Source organism: Idiotropiscis lumnitzeri, chromosome 4 (assembly GCF_059441095.1).
Source record: "Idiotropiscis lumnitzeri isolate Australia: NSW breed Sydney's pygmy pipehorse chromosome 4, RoL_Ilum_1.0, whole genome shotgun sequence".
NCBI classification, from domain to species: Eukaryota; Metazoa; Chordata; class Actinopteri; order Syngnathiformes; family Syngnathidae; genus Idiotropiscis; species Idiotropiscis lumnitzeri.
Window position 1 is genome coordinate 30279858 of NC_142394.1, and position 15913 is coordinate 30295770.

Genomic DNA, 15913 nt, shown 5'->3' on the forward strand with positions numbered 1-15913 from the left:
TTCTTCTTCCTCAAACCAAACGGCGAAGCTGGAGCCTGGGAGAGGCATTGAGCGGCGGAGGAGCACCTCCCAATTCCGAGTGAGCTGTGCGGCTCGCCGGCTGCTACCATTTGTGCTTCACGCCGCCGCTTCACTTCATTGTACTCAATTGGAGGAATTAAAGCGTCAATTTTGGGTAATAAGTCTTTATTTTGGTACTCCGGAGAAGATTATCAAAGACACCGTGCCAGACAGAGTGGCACATCTAAGTTTGGGGCTCGGCAGAGGAACGAGGCACGCAGGTACAACGCGACTGTTAGGTTGACTCGCAACTCGGAGTAAACGTTACTAATGTAACGCGGAGGTGTTGCTAGCCTCGACAAGCTAAGCGGCTAACGCTAGCATCCTAACTATGTTTGGATAAACACTCAAGGCACTTGCAAGGAGCATTGCGGCCCCACTTTGGAAACAATTATTCTCTTCTAACGAGGCGAAGTGATAGGGCGAAAGGGAAATAATTTGAGTTCTTATGTCAGGGGGAGGAAAAAAAATCGACTTTTTACGACTTCCAGAGTCGGTCGCTGCCGGGGCGACGTTGAGTTGAGCGTGTTGAAAACAAAAGAGATGCACTTGTGTTTGTCACATCAACCACAAACAAAAGATAATTCATTGTTGAGATGCTTTATGGCTCGATTTGTCCATTTGCTTTCTCAGCGCCACAAGTATTTACATTCGACCTTATTGCGGGCTGAAGACGACAAAAGTGTTTATTTTAACACGAATGCACCCAAAACAAGTTAAAATCGTGACATCTCTTCCTATGGCAACTGTGTCCAAATATATATTTTTTTGAAAAATTGTATATTTATCATTATACCCGAGGCTACCATCGGGATGACCGCAGCAATTCTCCCTTTGGTGGTTATTAAAAAAAAAAAAACAAAGTTGTCCGTAGATTCGTCACCCCCCCCCCCCCCCCCCCCACACACACACACAGCCGTAAACATGGACTAAAAGGTCGTAAATGTTGATTTTGAAGTATTACTCGGGTCGTCGAGACAGCTGTTGCAGTTGGGGGGTTGCGGGGGGAGGAGGAGGGGGCATTGTGGGAGACAAAGACCCACTCAGAGAGCCTCGCGTTGTCCTACAGTTCATTTTTTTGAAACACTTTTCGAGGTGGTAGAAAACTGGGGCAAGTTAAAAGCAAAATTCATAATTTTTTTTGTTTTGTTTTTTGTGCCTCCTCACAAATGTGACTTGTTTGGATGCTAGTGTCCTCATGTGACATAGGAGGGGAAGGCTGCTTGACAGCATAACAAGGCCGCTGTGCATTGTGCACTTTTTTTTTGTTGTTGTCTTGGCATGTTTGCAGGAGCATGTCACGTGGGCTGCTAATCCAATGGAAATGATCAAGATGTTTTTGTTTGGTTTGCTGATTTTCAAACTTTCTTCACCAGAAATCTTTCACTGCCCAAGTACAGTGATGTACAACGTAATATTTTGAACATCAGCAAACGTTGCAAGAATAAGCGCAAATGTATTGTACTTCAAAGCTAAACGGCGCAGTGTTGGATGTGTTCAGGCTCTGCGGTGGTGGTGTCTCGCAAAGCCATGCCCTCGGTGATGGAGCGCTCCGGGGCCGGCGTCCTGTCCAGGAGTAGAGCCAAGACGGTAACCAACGGCAACAGTCAGCCACATTCTGAGGAGGAGAGCAGCGATGAGGAGCACGCTCATGGTCCCTGCACACACACACACACACACACACATTCTGGCTTGAACTCACATTGTGCCATCAAAGTTAGCAAAGTGCGATTCCTTCCTAATATCCGTCTCAAAAATGAAAAATTGAGTTGAATTAAATAACAGAAGGATTTTTACAAGTTGGTACACATTAATTAGCCAATTACTTTAAAGTGTAAATAATAAATAAAAGCACTTAATTTTTTGGGGTCCGTTACAACAAAAAAAATGCATTAAATGCAGGGAATTTGAATGTTTACAATATTTTTTTCGCTTTTATTTTCATAACAAAAAAAATGTCAAATCTAAAAAAAATTGAAGTACACAAGCAAAATTATGTAAGTTAGTGGCAATGCATGATTTATGCATGATGCCCTTCCATGAAATCACACACGTCCCACTCCATTCTTTTCTTTGCCATGAAGTGATGACTGCAAAATAAAAAAAAAAACAGGAAACACCTTTCACATGTCTAAACATGTCATCTTTGACAGAGTTGCATTAGAAATAAAAAAATAAAAAAACACGCCAATTTTAACACAAATAATGCACAATAAGCATGACGATAAACGTTATCAACATGTGCAGTACCAGTCAAAAGTTTGGAAACGCCTTCAAATTTCACGTTTTTATTTTATCCCTACATCGTAGATGAATACTCAAGTCATCCAGACTATGCAGCCACACGTCGGAAAAAGTTGAAACCAAAATTTATTTGAGATTTGCAATTCTTCCAAGAAGGCATCTCTTGCTTTTCTCACACTCTCGGCATCCTCGCCATCACTTTGATGAAGTCATCATTCGAAATGGTTCTTCATCATTCGGAGGGCGTTCCCAGAGGCGCCGGTGGTCAGATTTTTGGACTCGTCAGACCAACGGACCGATTGCCACTGCGCTAATGTCCATTGTTTGTGTCCCTTGGCCCAAAGCTTTGCTCTTCCTCAAGTTGTTCTGAACTCCGAAGTGGTTTGGACCCTGAGGTCCAGAATCAAGCAGGCTTCTCTGAAAACTTGAGATGCATGAGCGACTTTCACTCTGTGAAGCATTTAGGTGGGCTCCTATCTGGGCTGCTCTGGACTAGCTTAACATTTTTCTGACTAATTGACCTTCATTTCTTAAAGTAATGATGGACTAATTTTTCCTTGCTTAGTTGGGTATTTGTGCATTCTTGGAGTACAGAACTGAAATTGGGCCAGTCACTGTATGCCAACTCCGCCTCGTCACTGAAGCGACCGTTTCAAACGCATTCAAAGGTCAAGAAATTCAAACAGTTAACTCGAGTTGTGAATTGAGAAGTCATAGCAGGTCATTAAATGTCGTTCACGTCATGAAGCTGACTGAGAAAATACCAAAGCGATTATCGAGGTCCAACTTTGAACAATCGAAACGATAACACATTCTGTTTTGAAGAACATTTTTGTTTGTATCAATATTTCATCATAATGTTCATGACTGGAGTATTCATCTACAATTCAGGACATTTTTAAATCCTGAAAAAAAAACCAATCCACACTTTTGACTGGTGCTCTATAGGTAGACCTCGAGACACGACGTCTTGAAGACGGTCATTAAAAACATCCTGATTGAGTTAGAAATGCAGTCCAATCATGAATCCTCTCTTTACTCTCCAAATGCACGCAGAATTTTAGTCGGCATAAGAGAGAATGTATAAAGATATAATTAACAGAAAACCACTTTAATGTTCTAGCCATCAAAGTTCCGACCGATATCAGCAAAACTTCAGCCGAATATTATTTTTGAAAAAGCCTAATATCGGCCGATTTCATCAGCTGGTCTCTAAAAGCGATTGTCAAGTTTTTAAGACGGTTTGAGCATAATTCTCGATCATTCGAACGTGAATGAAAATGGGTTGTTCCGGTTGTGGAATGTAACGCTTTTTTTTTAAGGAAGGATTAGTCGCTCTCTTGTCTTGTGGCAAGCCCGTCCGTCCCGCTCGGCGGCTTGTCGAACGGCGGCCGCGTTGTCTGCCACGCCCACATCCTCCTCTGAGCTCTTCCTTTTTTTCTCTCTCGCTCTTCCACAGACAGCATGATTCGAGTGGGAGGAGACTACCAGGCCCAAATCCCGGACTTCAAACCAGGTAACATGAGAATAAACAAGAGTAAATAACATCCAATCGTACGACTCCAGCTCTATATCCTGATATCAGATTATTAATTGTCAAAGAGGCCAATAATAACCAATATTTGGTGCTGATATTCATTTGTGGTAGAAGCCCAAAAAATATTGGTGTAAAAAAAAAAAAAGATTAAAACAAAGACCAAGACTTCATTTTAAATGCCTTTAATCATTTATGAAACTGTGATTAAAAAATTGTTATTTTTTGTTATCCATTTTCTTTTATGCTTTATTTTTAGACATATTTTTTTATTTAAAAAAAGCAAGAAAAAAAAAGTGGCTTTTTTTGGGGGTGTCGGGGTGGGGGGGGCAGAATGGCTTCATGTCACTTCAATTTGTTTCCAAGGGAAAATGAATTTGACGTCATGCCCGGTTGAGTCGGGTCGTGTACCACAGCAGTCGGGAAACTGACGATGTCACGACTGTGTCGAACGCGGATCACCGATTTTGAAATTTGCTTTGAATTGCAGACAGCCCGGCCCGTTACCACGAGAAGGACCAGCGCAGCATGTTGGTCTGGTGTCCCAACACTCAGCTGTCGGATGCAATGTGTACGCGCTCGCTCTTTGACGCTTGGTGAGTATTTGCCGCGTGTCTCCGTCGCTCATCGTCTTGTCACACGCAGTGGACGAGTACATCCTGATGGCCAAAGAGAAGCACGGCTACAACATGGAGCAGGTAGAGCAAAGCCGACGGCGGTTGAAAACTTAAGCCTCGGCACCTTTTTTTTGAGCGTATCGTGTGAACGCCGCCGCCAGGCGCTGGGCATGCTGCTGTGGCACAAGCACGACGTGGAGCGCTCGCTGGCCGACCTGGCCAACTTCACGCCCTTCCCCGACGAGTGGACGGTGGAGGACAAAGTGCTGTTCGAGCAGGCCTTCAGCTTCCACGGGAAGAGCTTCCATCGCATTCAGCAGATGGTGAGACGTCATCACGTGAGCTTGACTCAGCCAAATGCATCCCAAATCTGATTCGACGTTGTGTGGGCAGCTTCCAGACAAACTGATATCCAGTCTGGTGAAGTACTACTACAGCTGGAAAAAGACAAGAACCAGGACCTCCGTCATGGACCGGCAGGCCAGGAGGCTGGTCAGCAAGAGGGAGAAAGACGATAGGTGAGAATGAGCAGTGCTTTTCTGTTCGGGGTGAACAATTTTGGGAATAAATTGTTGTGCCATTTTTCTGAAAATGAATATCGATTTAATTTGCGATTTTCTTCACAATATTCAGCGACAAAAACAATCATGACAGAAAATGCCATGATACCAAAAAAAAATAATTCACAGACACGAAAGCGGTTTTGTGAGCGGGGCAGTTCTTTCTCAAGTTTTCAAAAACTACTTGCTGTCAAAGTATAATTTTATATTCATGTATAATTGCGTTTATAAAAATGCATTTTTTGACCCCCAAATGATTTGAGCCCTTTGGGGAAAAAAAACTGCTTTGACAATCTCGCATTTGCGATTTTGGTCCCAAAATGACAAATAGTTTGGTCCTATTTTCATTTAAACATTTTTTTCAAAACATACTAAAAGGATGAAATCAATTTTCTTCAAATCTAGCAATGACGAGCTGGAGGAAGGCGATCCCGCCATCGATTGTGACTTTGATCTTGACGCTAAGAAGGAGGTGAGCATCAAGGGAAAGGGAAAAAAAAGCACCAAACAAATGCGTCCGTCCATGCGTGCGTGCGAGCAGGCAGCCAAGCAGAATTCCAACAGCGCCGCCTCGGACAAAGTCACGCCCGGTCGCTCCGGCCCCATCAAGAAGGAGAACATCGGGGCCCAGTACCGCCACCATCCGCTGCGAGCGCGCCGACGGCCACCCAAGGGCATGTATCTCGAGCAGGCCGACATCACGTCCCTGTCGGCCTCGCACGACTCGGGCGTGCTGACGATAAGACAGCTGGACACGCAGCTGGTGTCACTCAAACGACAGGTGACGGCCGTCCCGTCTCACAGCCCGCCTCCGTCTGCGGGCCCATTAAACGCGCTCTTGACTTCCTCTTTCAGGTCCAAAGTATTAAACAGAGCAACAGCAGTTTGAAAGGGACTCTGAATGAAGGTGTCGACACTTTCAGACCCACTGAGGTAGAATCTTCTTCACTTTTTTTTTTCCCGCCTCCAACTGAGATGATGTAACCGTTTCCTCCGAAGTGACGCGCTCTTTTTTTTTTTTTTTTTTGCAGCCCACCCCCAAGATGAACGCTCGCTGGACGACAGAAGAGCAGCTGCTGGCGGTACAAGGTGAGCGCATGGAAGGGAAGGGAAATGCCGCTCATCTGTTCCAGGCTCACGGAGAAAGAAAAAAAAATAACGCTTGATAATTGTTTTATTTGACAAAAACATGACTACTACATAGAATGAAAGAAAAGAATTGGAACAACCTCATCTCCACGCAGAGGAGAGAGAATCGATGACAGGACGAAGACCTATGGACAATATCGTTAACCTGAAAAAGTAATCTGATTACTCATCACCCCCATTGGAATGACAAAAATCTAAATTGACATTCTGCAATGTGATATAACATCGTATAGCAATGACATGACTAGAATAAATGTTTTCATTGCGGTGTGCAGAGAAAGAGAAATGTCCTCTCTTGGTTTCTCCGAACAGCTGTAATTAGCATTCTTCACAGATGATCAATAATACATGTAATTGAGTATTATCATAACAAACACCACCGTAGCATCGAGTAGAAAAAAAAAAAAGTGTTCGAGTAGGGTGTCACTCTTAAGCGTCACTTCCCATTTTGCAGCAATCCGCCGGTACGGGAAAGACTTCACCGCCATCGCCGAAGTAATTGGAAACAAGACGTCCGCTCAGGTGAGCCACCTTGGATCTGTTTTTCATTCCCACCCCACACACACGCGCGCTCACTCTCATTTGCTCCCGTGTCGGTAGGTGAGCTCCTTCTTGGTGAGCTACCGACGCAGGTTCAACCTGGATGAGGTGCTGAGGGAGTGGGCCGCCGAGCAGGTGGCCACCCGGGACTTGAGGAGGGGCGGCGAGGAGATGGTGGCCGCCGCGGAAGGGGGAGCAGACGAGGACGAGGTGAGCGAGGCAACAATCGCTCAACAACTTGATGCGGCTTCACCATGTTTGCTTTGACCTCTGGTCTCCACTCATTGACCCGAGTCAAAGTCTGTATGAATTGTGAACAGTAGCACAGATAGTTATTGTTTCCTCCGCCTCCTCCTCCTTATTTCTTTCTCTAGGTCAAGATGGAGGACTCTCCTCCAGATGCGACCGGGAGCTCCTCGCCCCACTCCTCCGGCCACACCCCCTCGTCCCTGTCCCAGCCGCCACCGCTGCTGCGCCCGGCGCCGCCCTCGGCGCCTCCCAGCCTTCTGCGCCAGCCCCCGCCGCTGCAAACCCGCCCGCTGCAGAACCGGGCCCCTCACAACCACCCGCCGCCGCCCCTCATCCGACCCGCCGTCACCTCCTCGGGAAGCGCCGGCCTGCGGGCTTCTCCTCCCAGCTCCTCGCCCTCGGCAGCCATGCAGATGCCGCCGTCGCTGGTCGGGATCAAGGTGGAGCAGGCCAACTCCCACTAGGGTTGCGACATCTCCGGGAAATTTACAAAATGTTAGTTTGCAAATAATCCAAATTGAAAACCTTCCATGCGAATGAATGGGAATTGAGAATGTGAAAGGTTTGATGTTCAAGCAAACATATCGGTCCAGTTCGGAGCCCCTCCCCCTTCACTTTTGGAAATTCCCGCTTCATCCCCATTTGTTCCGATGGAAAGTTTCCGCTTTTGGCGATTTGCAGCCCTCGATCCACAAAAACAAAATGTATTCACAGCGTCTTGGGAGCACGCTGGTCCAAAATGTCAGCGCTTAAGTGTTTGTATTATAGCTGCACTGTCACACCTACCTCCAGACCACCGCTATTCAACACACACACACACACACACACACACACATTTAATTGCTCCAAATTCCAAACACTACCTAACCGTTCCCCCCTGAGGTTTGAACAGCTATTGCGTTTCAACTGGAAGCCTCAAAGAGGGAAAAGCAGGTACAATGTTGACCAGTTTTGAATACGTAGCTGAGGTGAAACTTTTAAGGATGGGATGAGCGGAAAAAGAGCAATGAAGTTTCTCACCCGCTTCTTGCGGCCATGTCCTACTGGTATAAACTGGAGATTTTTTTATTTTTAAATTTTTTTAGACTTTGACTCGATAGAAAATAGTTTAGGTTGTTTATTATTATTATTATTATTGACAAAGCACTAAGGAGCCTTTTGTGTGTGTGACTTTAAGTTGTGAGTCGTCTCCTTCAACTTATTCAGCCAAAGTCAGTTTTCGCTTTAAAAGCACAAAAGAAGAAAAAAAAAAGACTGACTTTCTCATGACAGCTGCTACTTAAGTTTTGATACAGGAACCTTATCCAAATTTTTGCAGTGAATCTGGTGTTTTTCGATGGATTGGTAGCATGTTTAAGTGTAAAGCAAACGCGACTGGGATCACGTTTGGCTTTGAAGCTGGTTTGCCTTTCTGAAGTTGACGTTTCCTTTTCATGCAAAAAGAAAAAAAACTGCTAGTGCATCCTGTATGTGAGAAGTTGTTCTACGTTTCCATTTGTTTTGTTTTTCTAGAATAAAGAAATGACCACAGTTTAATTTCATTTCATAGTTATTGTATTTGTTGCATGTATGTGCAGTGGAAATACACTAATTGGAGACGGACATTACAGATGTATTCAAACAAGGTCTGTCAATGCGAATAATGACGGACTTTGATCACGTACGTGTGCGACGATTTGGGGTGTCGTCAGTGCGAGTGCGTTGTTTTCATCCTTTTGGAGAGTCATCTCAAAAGATAAGTGATGAAAAGGGGCCAATGGCAAATGCACGAATCGTCGTCTGCTCTATTCCTCGCAAATGACGTGAAGGTAGTGTTTTGTTGTTATTTTGTTTTTGTTTTATTTTATTCGCCGATAATCTTATTTTTTTCATTTTTAAACGAGTACTTGAGGCAGATAACGCCTTTCACACTGACTTTTACGGCAACGTTGCCGCCATATTTGATGTGTCAAATTGACTGGGTGGGTGAAGATGTTCATACAGGACATTGAACAACAATATTGGTTGTGTTTGACCATTACAACATTATTTTGCGACTATAATTTGTCTTTTTCGTGGCCATTACTATCATTTCTAAATGCCGTGATTGTTAGTTGCTTAGCTAACGTTTGTCATGCATATCAGACAGTTTCCCCCAAATAAAGGACTGAGAGAGCATTCAATAGGAAAGGCTGCACTGCGAGAAATCTCTGAATCTTGAATGTAGACGGAACTATTCTATTCGGTAAATAATTACTGAATTCAAAACAATAACTGTGATGGACTGGTTGTAAAAGGAACCAATTCAATATCAATGGAATGTTTTGCGACAGTAAATTAGGAACTGTAAACACTACCTAAAATGTTGTAAAACACTTCATTGGTTGGATGCTTAAATGTAGATTTGGCATTTTAGGGAGAAAGAATGAATCTTCATAATAGTTACATTTCGATTTGTGTTGGGATTCTCTAATCTGAGTTAAAGATACTCTTGCCCCATCCAATATGGCGGATGCGCTGACGTATCCTAGCAACGGGCCAACACCCTCCTTGAGCAGTTCCATACGGCGAGTATGTTTATAGCCCATATGTGTGGAATTGCGTAACTGAATCAACCCTTGAAATAAAAATATTTGAATAAAAACAAAATAAATGGTCGTGTTGGTGAGCGGAAACCTGGATGACGTCATTCTGCTTCCGCTAGCTTTTAGCCCCTCTCGGCGTTGTCGAGTCGGAGTTCCCACGCTTCTTCTGGGTTTCACCGTCAAAATGGAGGAAAACACGGCGTCATCCAACTCTTACAGACTCAGGTGCTCCATTCCGGGCCATGAAATGGACGTCCGGGGGCTCACAGCTGCTGCTTTCCCGGAAGGAGCGTTCGTCTCTGTGTCCAGAGACCGGACCGGAAGGATCTGGGTCCCAAACTCTAGGTAGCTAGCGTTAGCATGCTAGTCTTAAAATCAGCACAGAAAGTGACTTTGTTGCACTAAACGTCCATAAAGCCGTCACGAGGAATAAGCCGATAAAGCGCTTTTTATCGTGCCGCTTTAAAGTTCTGTAATTTATTTTCGAATGTTTTTTTAAGGGGCTATTCGAATTAGCTTTGTCATTCATTCAGTTGGAGCCCTTGTTATTGTCCTGGACGTAATTTACTTTGTACTTTTTTACTCTATATTGCATGAATGTCATTCAACAAAGCGACTGTTATTGCAAAGTCGTAGTCCATTTTGTTGAGGTTAAGAAAAAAATAATTCAAAGCATAATACACGTTGTATTTGTCAATAATTACACTTCACTAACATGTTTCACGGTTTAATTAGGAGCACACATGAATATGGAGAAAGTACAATTAAACCTGACACGTTCTGTGATTTAGACAAGCTATCAAATCAATTTTCCATATTGAAGTTAATTGGAATGCTATTCATCAGACCAAGAGCCCTGAAAAGCACAAACCATTTTGTCATCTGATAGAAAGAGTGTGTGTACAATGATCTCAGTTTTTACAATATTTTTACTTTCCCTCTTCTTCCTTGAGAATATCGCTATTTTTAAAACGTCAACTGTATTGTGCCGACCAAATTAATGCTGGAAACTGTTTTGAAATTAATTATATTGGTCTTGTTTTTTTTCTCTTGACATCACAAAAACCTGGCATTTGAGAAGTGGTGTGTAAACATTTAATATGATGCTGTAAAAGAGTGTTCATAACCTTGTAACTTCACGACGTCCTGATCATGCTCCTTGCAAGCGTTTTCATTTCTTATTTGTGTGTTGACTGTTATCCCGTCCACTGAACAGCTGAAAGCGCATTTGTCTTTCTGATGACACAGAAATTAATTTGATGTTTCCTTTTTTGTTGACAGCCCCGACAATGGTTTTGCGGAGATGCAATGCATGTCAGGTCACTCGAATTTTGTATCGTGCGTATGCATCATTGCACCGAGTGAAATGTATCCTCGAGGACTCATTGCCACTGGGGGGAACGATAATGACATTTGCATATTCACCGTGGACCAACCGCAGCCCTTGTACACTCTTAAAGGTCACAAAAACACAGGTGAGCGCGACTGTTTGAAATCACTTTCTATCCATTTGACTAGTTTTCATTTGACTGCATGAAGTAATACAGTTCACCATATCCTGATTCAGGAATAGGGAACGATATCTTTGAACTCTATATGAATATAATAAATTGAATAAATAATTAGGCGCCATATGTGCTGGCTCACCTTTCAAATGTTGTATGTCCGCAGTTTGTACACTATCTTCGGGGAAATTCGGGACACTTTTGAGTGGCTCTTGGGACACCACCGCCAAAGTATGGCTGAGCGAAAAGTGCATGATGACGCTGCAGAGCCATTCGGCAGCGGTGTGGGCTGTGGCCATGTTGCCCGAGCAAGGACTCATGCTTTCGGGATCGGCGGACAAAACCATCAAGCTTTGGAAAGCAGGACGATGCGAGAGGACATTTACGGGTACGTGTACGCAAGTCAGCTCATGGTGTTACTGACGGCATCGGTCATGGCTCCATGACCTCTGAAAAAGAGTTTGCGAAGATGATGTAACCAAAGTCATTTGTTTTTGTGAACTATCGGCTTTTATTCAAGGCTTTTCGCTACAATCTCCTTTTCAGCCAGTGTTCGTTCATAATCAGGAGAATGGCTTTTTGTTCCGTTTTAGGTCACGAGGATTGTGTGCGGGGGCTTGTGGTGATCAGCAGCTCAGAGTTCTTCTCCTGCAGCAATGACACAAGCATCAGGAGGTGGTTGGTGACCGGCGAATGTGCACAGGTGTACTACGGTCACACCAATTACATCTACAGCATTGCCGTCTTCCCAAATAGTCAAGGTTTGTCTGGCCCAAATTAAATTTTCAAAATGCAGCACTGAGCTCAAGTGGAGCAAATGCATCTGTTTGGATGTGTTGCGGCTCAACGTGTGTAAAGTAGCAATTGTTCGAAGGTTGCTAATCACTGTAACAGCTATGCTAATTTTGAGTAGCCCATCCATTGCATTTTGCATTATCTCTTAGCATTAAGCTATTGGACTTGAACTGATCAGAATCAGAAATCCCTTTATTGTCATTGTACTCAAGTGTGCAACGAGATTAGAGAGCTCCCCTCTCCAGTGCAATACAACGATAATTCAGTTAAATATATAAATGAGATAAATAAGAGAATAGTTAGTGCAACGGAAAATAATATTGAATAGGATGTATAAAAACACATCACGTTGCTGTTCTGCAAGGTAAGGGTGGTCGTGTGTGTGTGTGTGTGAGAGTTTAGAATGGCGAGGGCTCTTGGAAAGAAACTGTTTGTCAGTCTATTGGCCCTTGATTTGATGCATCTGTCGCGCCTGCCAGAGGGCATCACGTTGATGTGGTGATATGGTTTTGGGAACCGTTTTAGTGTTTAAATATGCAATATTAAATATAGTTTTGCAGTCAACGGGTTCACTGTAATGTGACATGTTGCCGTCCCTGCTTATCTTTTGTGCTCTTTGCATTAGATTTTGTGAGCACAGGAGAGGACCGAACCGTGCGAATATGGAAGAGCGGCGAGTGTACGCAGACTATCCGCCTGCCTGCGCAGTCTGTGTGGTGCTGCTGCATTCTACCAAATGGTGACATTGCTGTCGGAGCGAGGTAACGCTTTAAAAAAAGGGTTTCATTTATTTTTTTTGCATCTTTTGGCTCACGGTCTGGTCCTGCCGCAGCGACGGCATCATCCGAGTGTTTACGGAGGCCGAGGGCCGCGTGGCGAGCTCTCAGGACCTTCAGGCCTTCGAGGATGAGCTCTCCAATGCCACCATCGACCCCAAGACGGGAGACCTCGGCGACATCAAAGTCGAGGAGCTTCCTGGACCGGAACACCTCAACGAGCCTGGTACTGAAAAGTTTTTTTTTTCTTTTTTTCCCTGATATTTCAATTTCCAAATTGGCCTTTTTCAGCTCGCATTAAATATTATAGGAATATCTTTGAGATCATATTTGACGTCCCAGGTAATCGCGACGGACAGACGCGGCTGATTAAAGATGGGCAGAAGGTGGAGGCGTACCAGTGGAGCGTCACCGACAGTCGCTGGGTGAAAATTGGAGATGTGGTCGGTGGCTCCAATCAGCAAACCTCCAAAAGTGTCATGTATGAAGGAAAGGTGAGGCCACGTGTTTGGTGAGAACAAAACTTTCCAGAACAAAATGGAACAGACACAGCTCGTCCAAGAGACAGAAAAATAATCACCAGCAGGACGGGGAGAGGAAAAAAACTACCTCAGACGACGCTCATGCAAGCGGAGCACAATATCGAGGAGCAAGCTGATGTGCAAAGAACTCTCGAGCCCCCCCTTGAACATTATCACAGCCTCATTCAAAAAAAAAAATATTCATTAGTGGCATGCACAGTTTCATACGTTACAGATTCCCACCATTTTACTTGATTGAATACACAACAGAAAATATGTATTTTTTGTAGATGGAGCAGCCTCGATTTTCATAAACCTTTAAAAATGACATTTTTAAACATTTCATTTTGGGTCATGGAAACGTCAGGATAAAAATGGCAATTCGGTTGACTTCATTGCTGTCAAATCCTCCGATTGCGTCGCCATCTTCACGCTTGATGTCGTCCGCCCGCAGGAGTACGATTACGTTTTCACGATTGACGTGAACGAGGGCGGGCCGTCCATGAAGCTGCCTTACAACGTATCGGAGGACCCCTGGCTGACGGCGCACAACTTTTTGCAGAAGAACGACCTTAGCCCCATGTTCTTGGACCAGGTTGCTAATTTTATCATCGAAAACACCAAAGGACACGTGGTGGGACCGGCACAGCCCGCCGGTGGCGACCCATTCACGGGTGAGAAAGACGCGCACTTTTCCGTCAGAAAAGTTCCAGGACTGCTGTCGACATTGTTCGATCACAGGCGCCTTGTTCTTGCCTCAAACTGTTCTTCTTTGTCCGTCCGGCAGGAGGAGCTCGCTACATCCCGGGGTCCACGGACGGAAGGCCGAATTTTGGAGGCGATCCCTTCACAGGTGACATGTTTGGCTTCAAAACGGAGAATCTCGGTTCCCTATTGACACGGCTTTAAAACATCTCTCCAGGCTCGGGTCGATACATCCCCGGCTCTGGTCCTGACTTAGTTTCTGCTCAAGGCGTGGCGGATCCCTTCACAGGTCTTCCTCAACCGACCCGGTGCGGATAACAAGAGCCAAAACCGAAATGAAGATTTTCATTTGATTTCCTTTGGCAGGTGGAGGTGCTTATTCCTCAGTCGCGCTGAGACAGAAAAGCGCCAACATTTACTTCCCCAAGACTGACGGCCTGACCTTTGAGCAAGCCAATATTTCACAAATTGTTGGTGAGCACATTTGGTTGCCAATGAAAATCCCGTGTCCTCTTGGTGTCAAGTGTGGATTCTTCTTGCTTTTCTCCAACCAGGCAAGCTGAAAGAGCTCAACGCGGGCGCCCCTCAGGAGCACAAGCTCTCGGAGGACTTCTTGGAAAGTCTGGAGAGGCTGCTGGCGTCCGTCTGCGGGCCTGACGAGTGCCCGCCAACCATTCAACAGATCAACCTCCTCTGGAAGGCCTCGCACTGGCCTGAAGGTAGATGCCATCGCTGACACTACCCACATTCATTTTCACAAATGTCCTATCTATTTTGGGGTGAGCAGGAGAAATTTATAGTTACAAGCTAGCAAGCGACAGTGATGGGCGGTCAAGGCCTTCTCTGCTGGCCTAACATAATCAAGAGAGCATGATCATATTATATCTTAGTGTTGAATTTTTAGGTGAGAGTTTTTATCCAATCTGAAAATGAGTGTTTCTTCTCCATCTGGCTAGATATTGTGTTTCCAGTCCTGGACATTTTAAGGCTGGCTGTGCGCCACCCGCAGGTCAATGAGAGCCTGTGCGGCGAGGCGGAGGGCGTCCAGCTGTGCAACCACCTCCTGAGCCTGATGAGGCCCGAGGGCCGCGCGGCCAATCAGATGCTGGCGCTGCGGATCCTGTGCAACTGCTTCAGCAGCAGGCACGGCCGAGCGCTGCTCATGGCCCAGCGCGAAGCCGTCCTGTTGCGGGCGGCCGACTTGGCCGCCGTCTGCAATAAGAACATCCACATTGCTCTGGCCACCCTGGTGCTCAACTACGCCGGCTGCCTGCACAACCAACCCGACCTGGAGGCCAAAGCCCAGTGCCTGTCCGTGGCCAGCCGAGCTCTTGAGACCGTTCAGGACAAGGAAGCCGTCTTTCGGCTGCTGGTCGCTCTGGGAACCACCGTGGCCTCCGACCAAACGGCCCGGGACCTGGCCCGCTCCCTGGGGGTCGGCGCACAAATTTCCCGGTACTTATCCGTATCCAATCCCTCCAAGCTTGGCGAGTGTTGTCAACTGGTTTTAAAAGAACTGCAATGACAAATGTATAAAAAAAATCTGACGGAGACGAGCTGTTCGGTGGAAACATTGACTTGTATGTTCTGCAATAAATGCATTCTACATATTCATTTGCAAATGGCCTTTGAGTAGATTTGAGTGGACTTGGCTTTGAGCAGATGTGCATTAATCATGTGAGACGACGAGGAAATCTCAGGAAGCGGACCCCGCGCTAGTCATCGTTAATATTCCATTGTGTGTAAAGATTCATAAAAGTATGTTGTCGCACTGAGAAAAAGATGTTATTAGGAATTATTTGACAACTTATGACAGTGTCAAAAAAATTGAAACATACCAGGGAAAGGCAATTTAATGAGCATGATTGCTACTGACAAACAATTTAGGAACACACGTAATCTGCCATCTAGTGGTGGATTGACAGTCACCAAGTTTACGTATTTGCATTTCTGCACCACAGATTATCATTTTCAGTGATTTCATTTTTTGGGGGGGGGGGTTTCCCTGTCCCCGTTTTTCATGGAAAACGTCGAAGCTTTTTCTTAATACAATAAAATGTTTATTCCTGATATAAACTAGCATAATGTAAAAAT

General features: G+C 45.0%; 2 protein-coding genes across 3 annotated transcripts; both read left to right on the plus strand.

The window, feature by feature from the left end:
• Positions 1-88: 88 nt before the first annotated feature.
• On the plus strand, positions 89-8494 carry rcor2 (REST corepressor 2). 2 transcript variants are annotated; one of them, XM_088292351.1, is made up of 14 exons: positions 89-281; positions 1562-1714; positions 3764-3820; positions 4329-4409; positions 4484-4536; positions 4617-4778; positions 4849-4973; positions 5421-5487; positions 5557-5796; positions 5871-5948; positions 6047-6104; positions 6619-6686; positions 6765-6914; positions 7079-8494. In XM_088292351.1, the coding sequence occupies exons 2-14, from the start codon at positions 1591-1593 to the stop codon at positions 7415-7417; spliced, it is 1602 nt and encodes a 533-aa protein (XP_088148477.1). In that variant the 5' UTR covers positions 89-281; positions 1562-1590; the 3' UTR covers positions 7418-8494. The 2 variants fall into 2 exon arrangements, with proteins under 2 accessions (XP_088148477.1, XP_088148476.1); XM_088292350.1 differs by lacking the exon at positions 89-281 and having other exon boundaries at positions 1552-1714.
• Positions 8495-9613: 1119 nt separating this feature from the next.
• On the plus strand, positions 9614-15429 carry plaa (phospholipase A2-activating protein). Its single transcript, XM_088293869.1, has 13 exons — positions 9614-9862; positions 10799-10992; positions 11189-11410; positions 11616-11783; positions 12443-12578; positions 12650-12819; positions 12936-13087; positions 13569-13788; positions 13902-13967; positions 14037-14108; positions 14186-14293; positions 14374-14538; positions 14776-15429. The coding sequence occupies exons 1-13, from the start codon at positions 9702-9704 to the stop codon at positions 15342-15344; spliced, it is 2403 nt and encodes an 800-aa protein (XP_088149995.1). The 5' UTR covers positions 9614-9701; the 3' UTR covers positions 15345-15429.
• Positions 15430-15913: the final 484 nt, after the last annotated feature.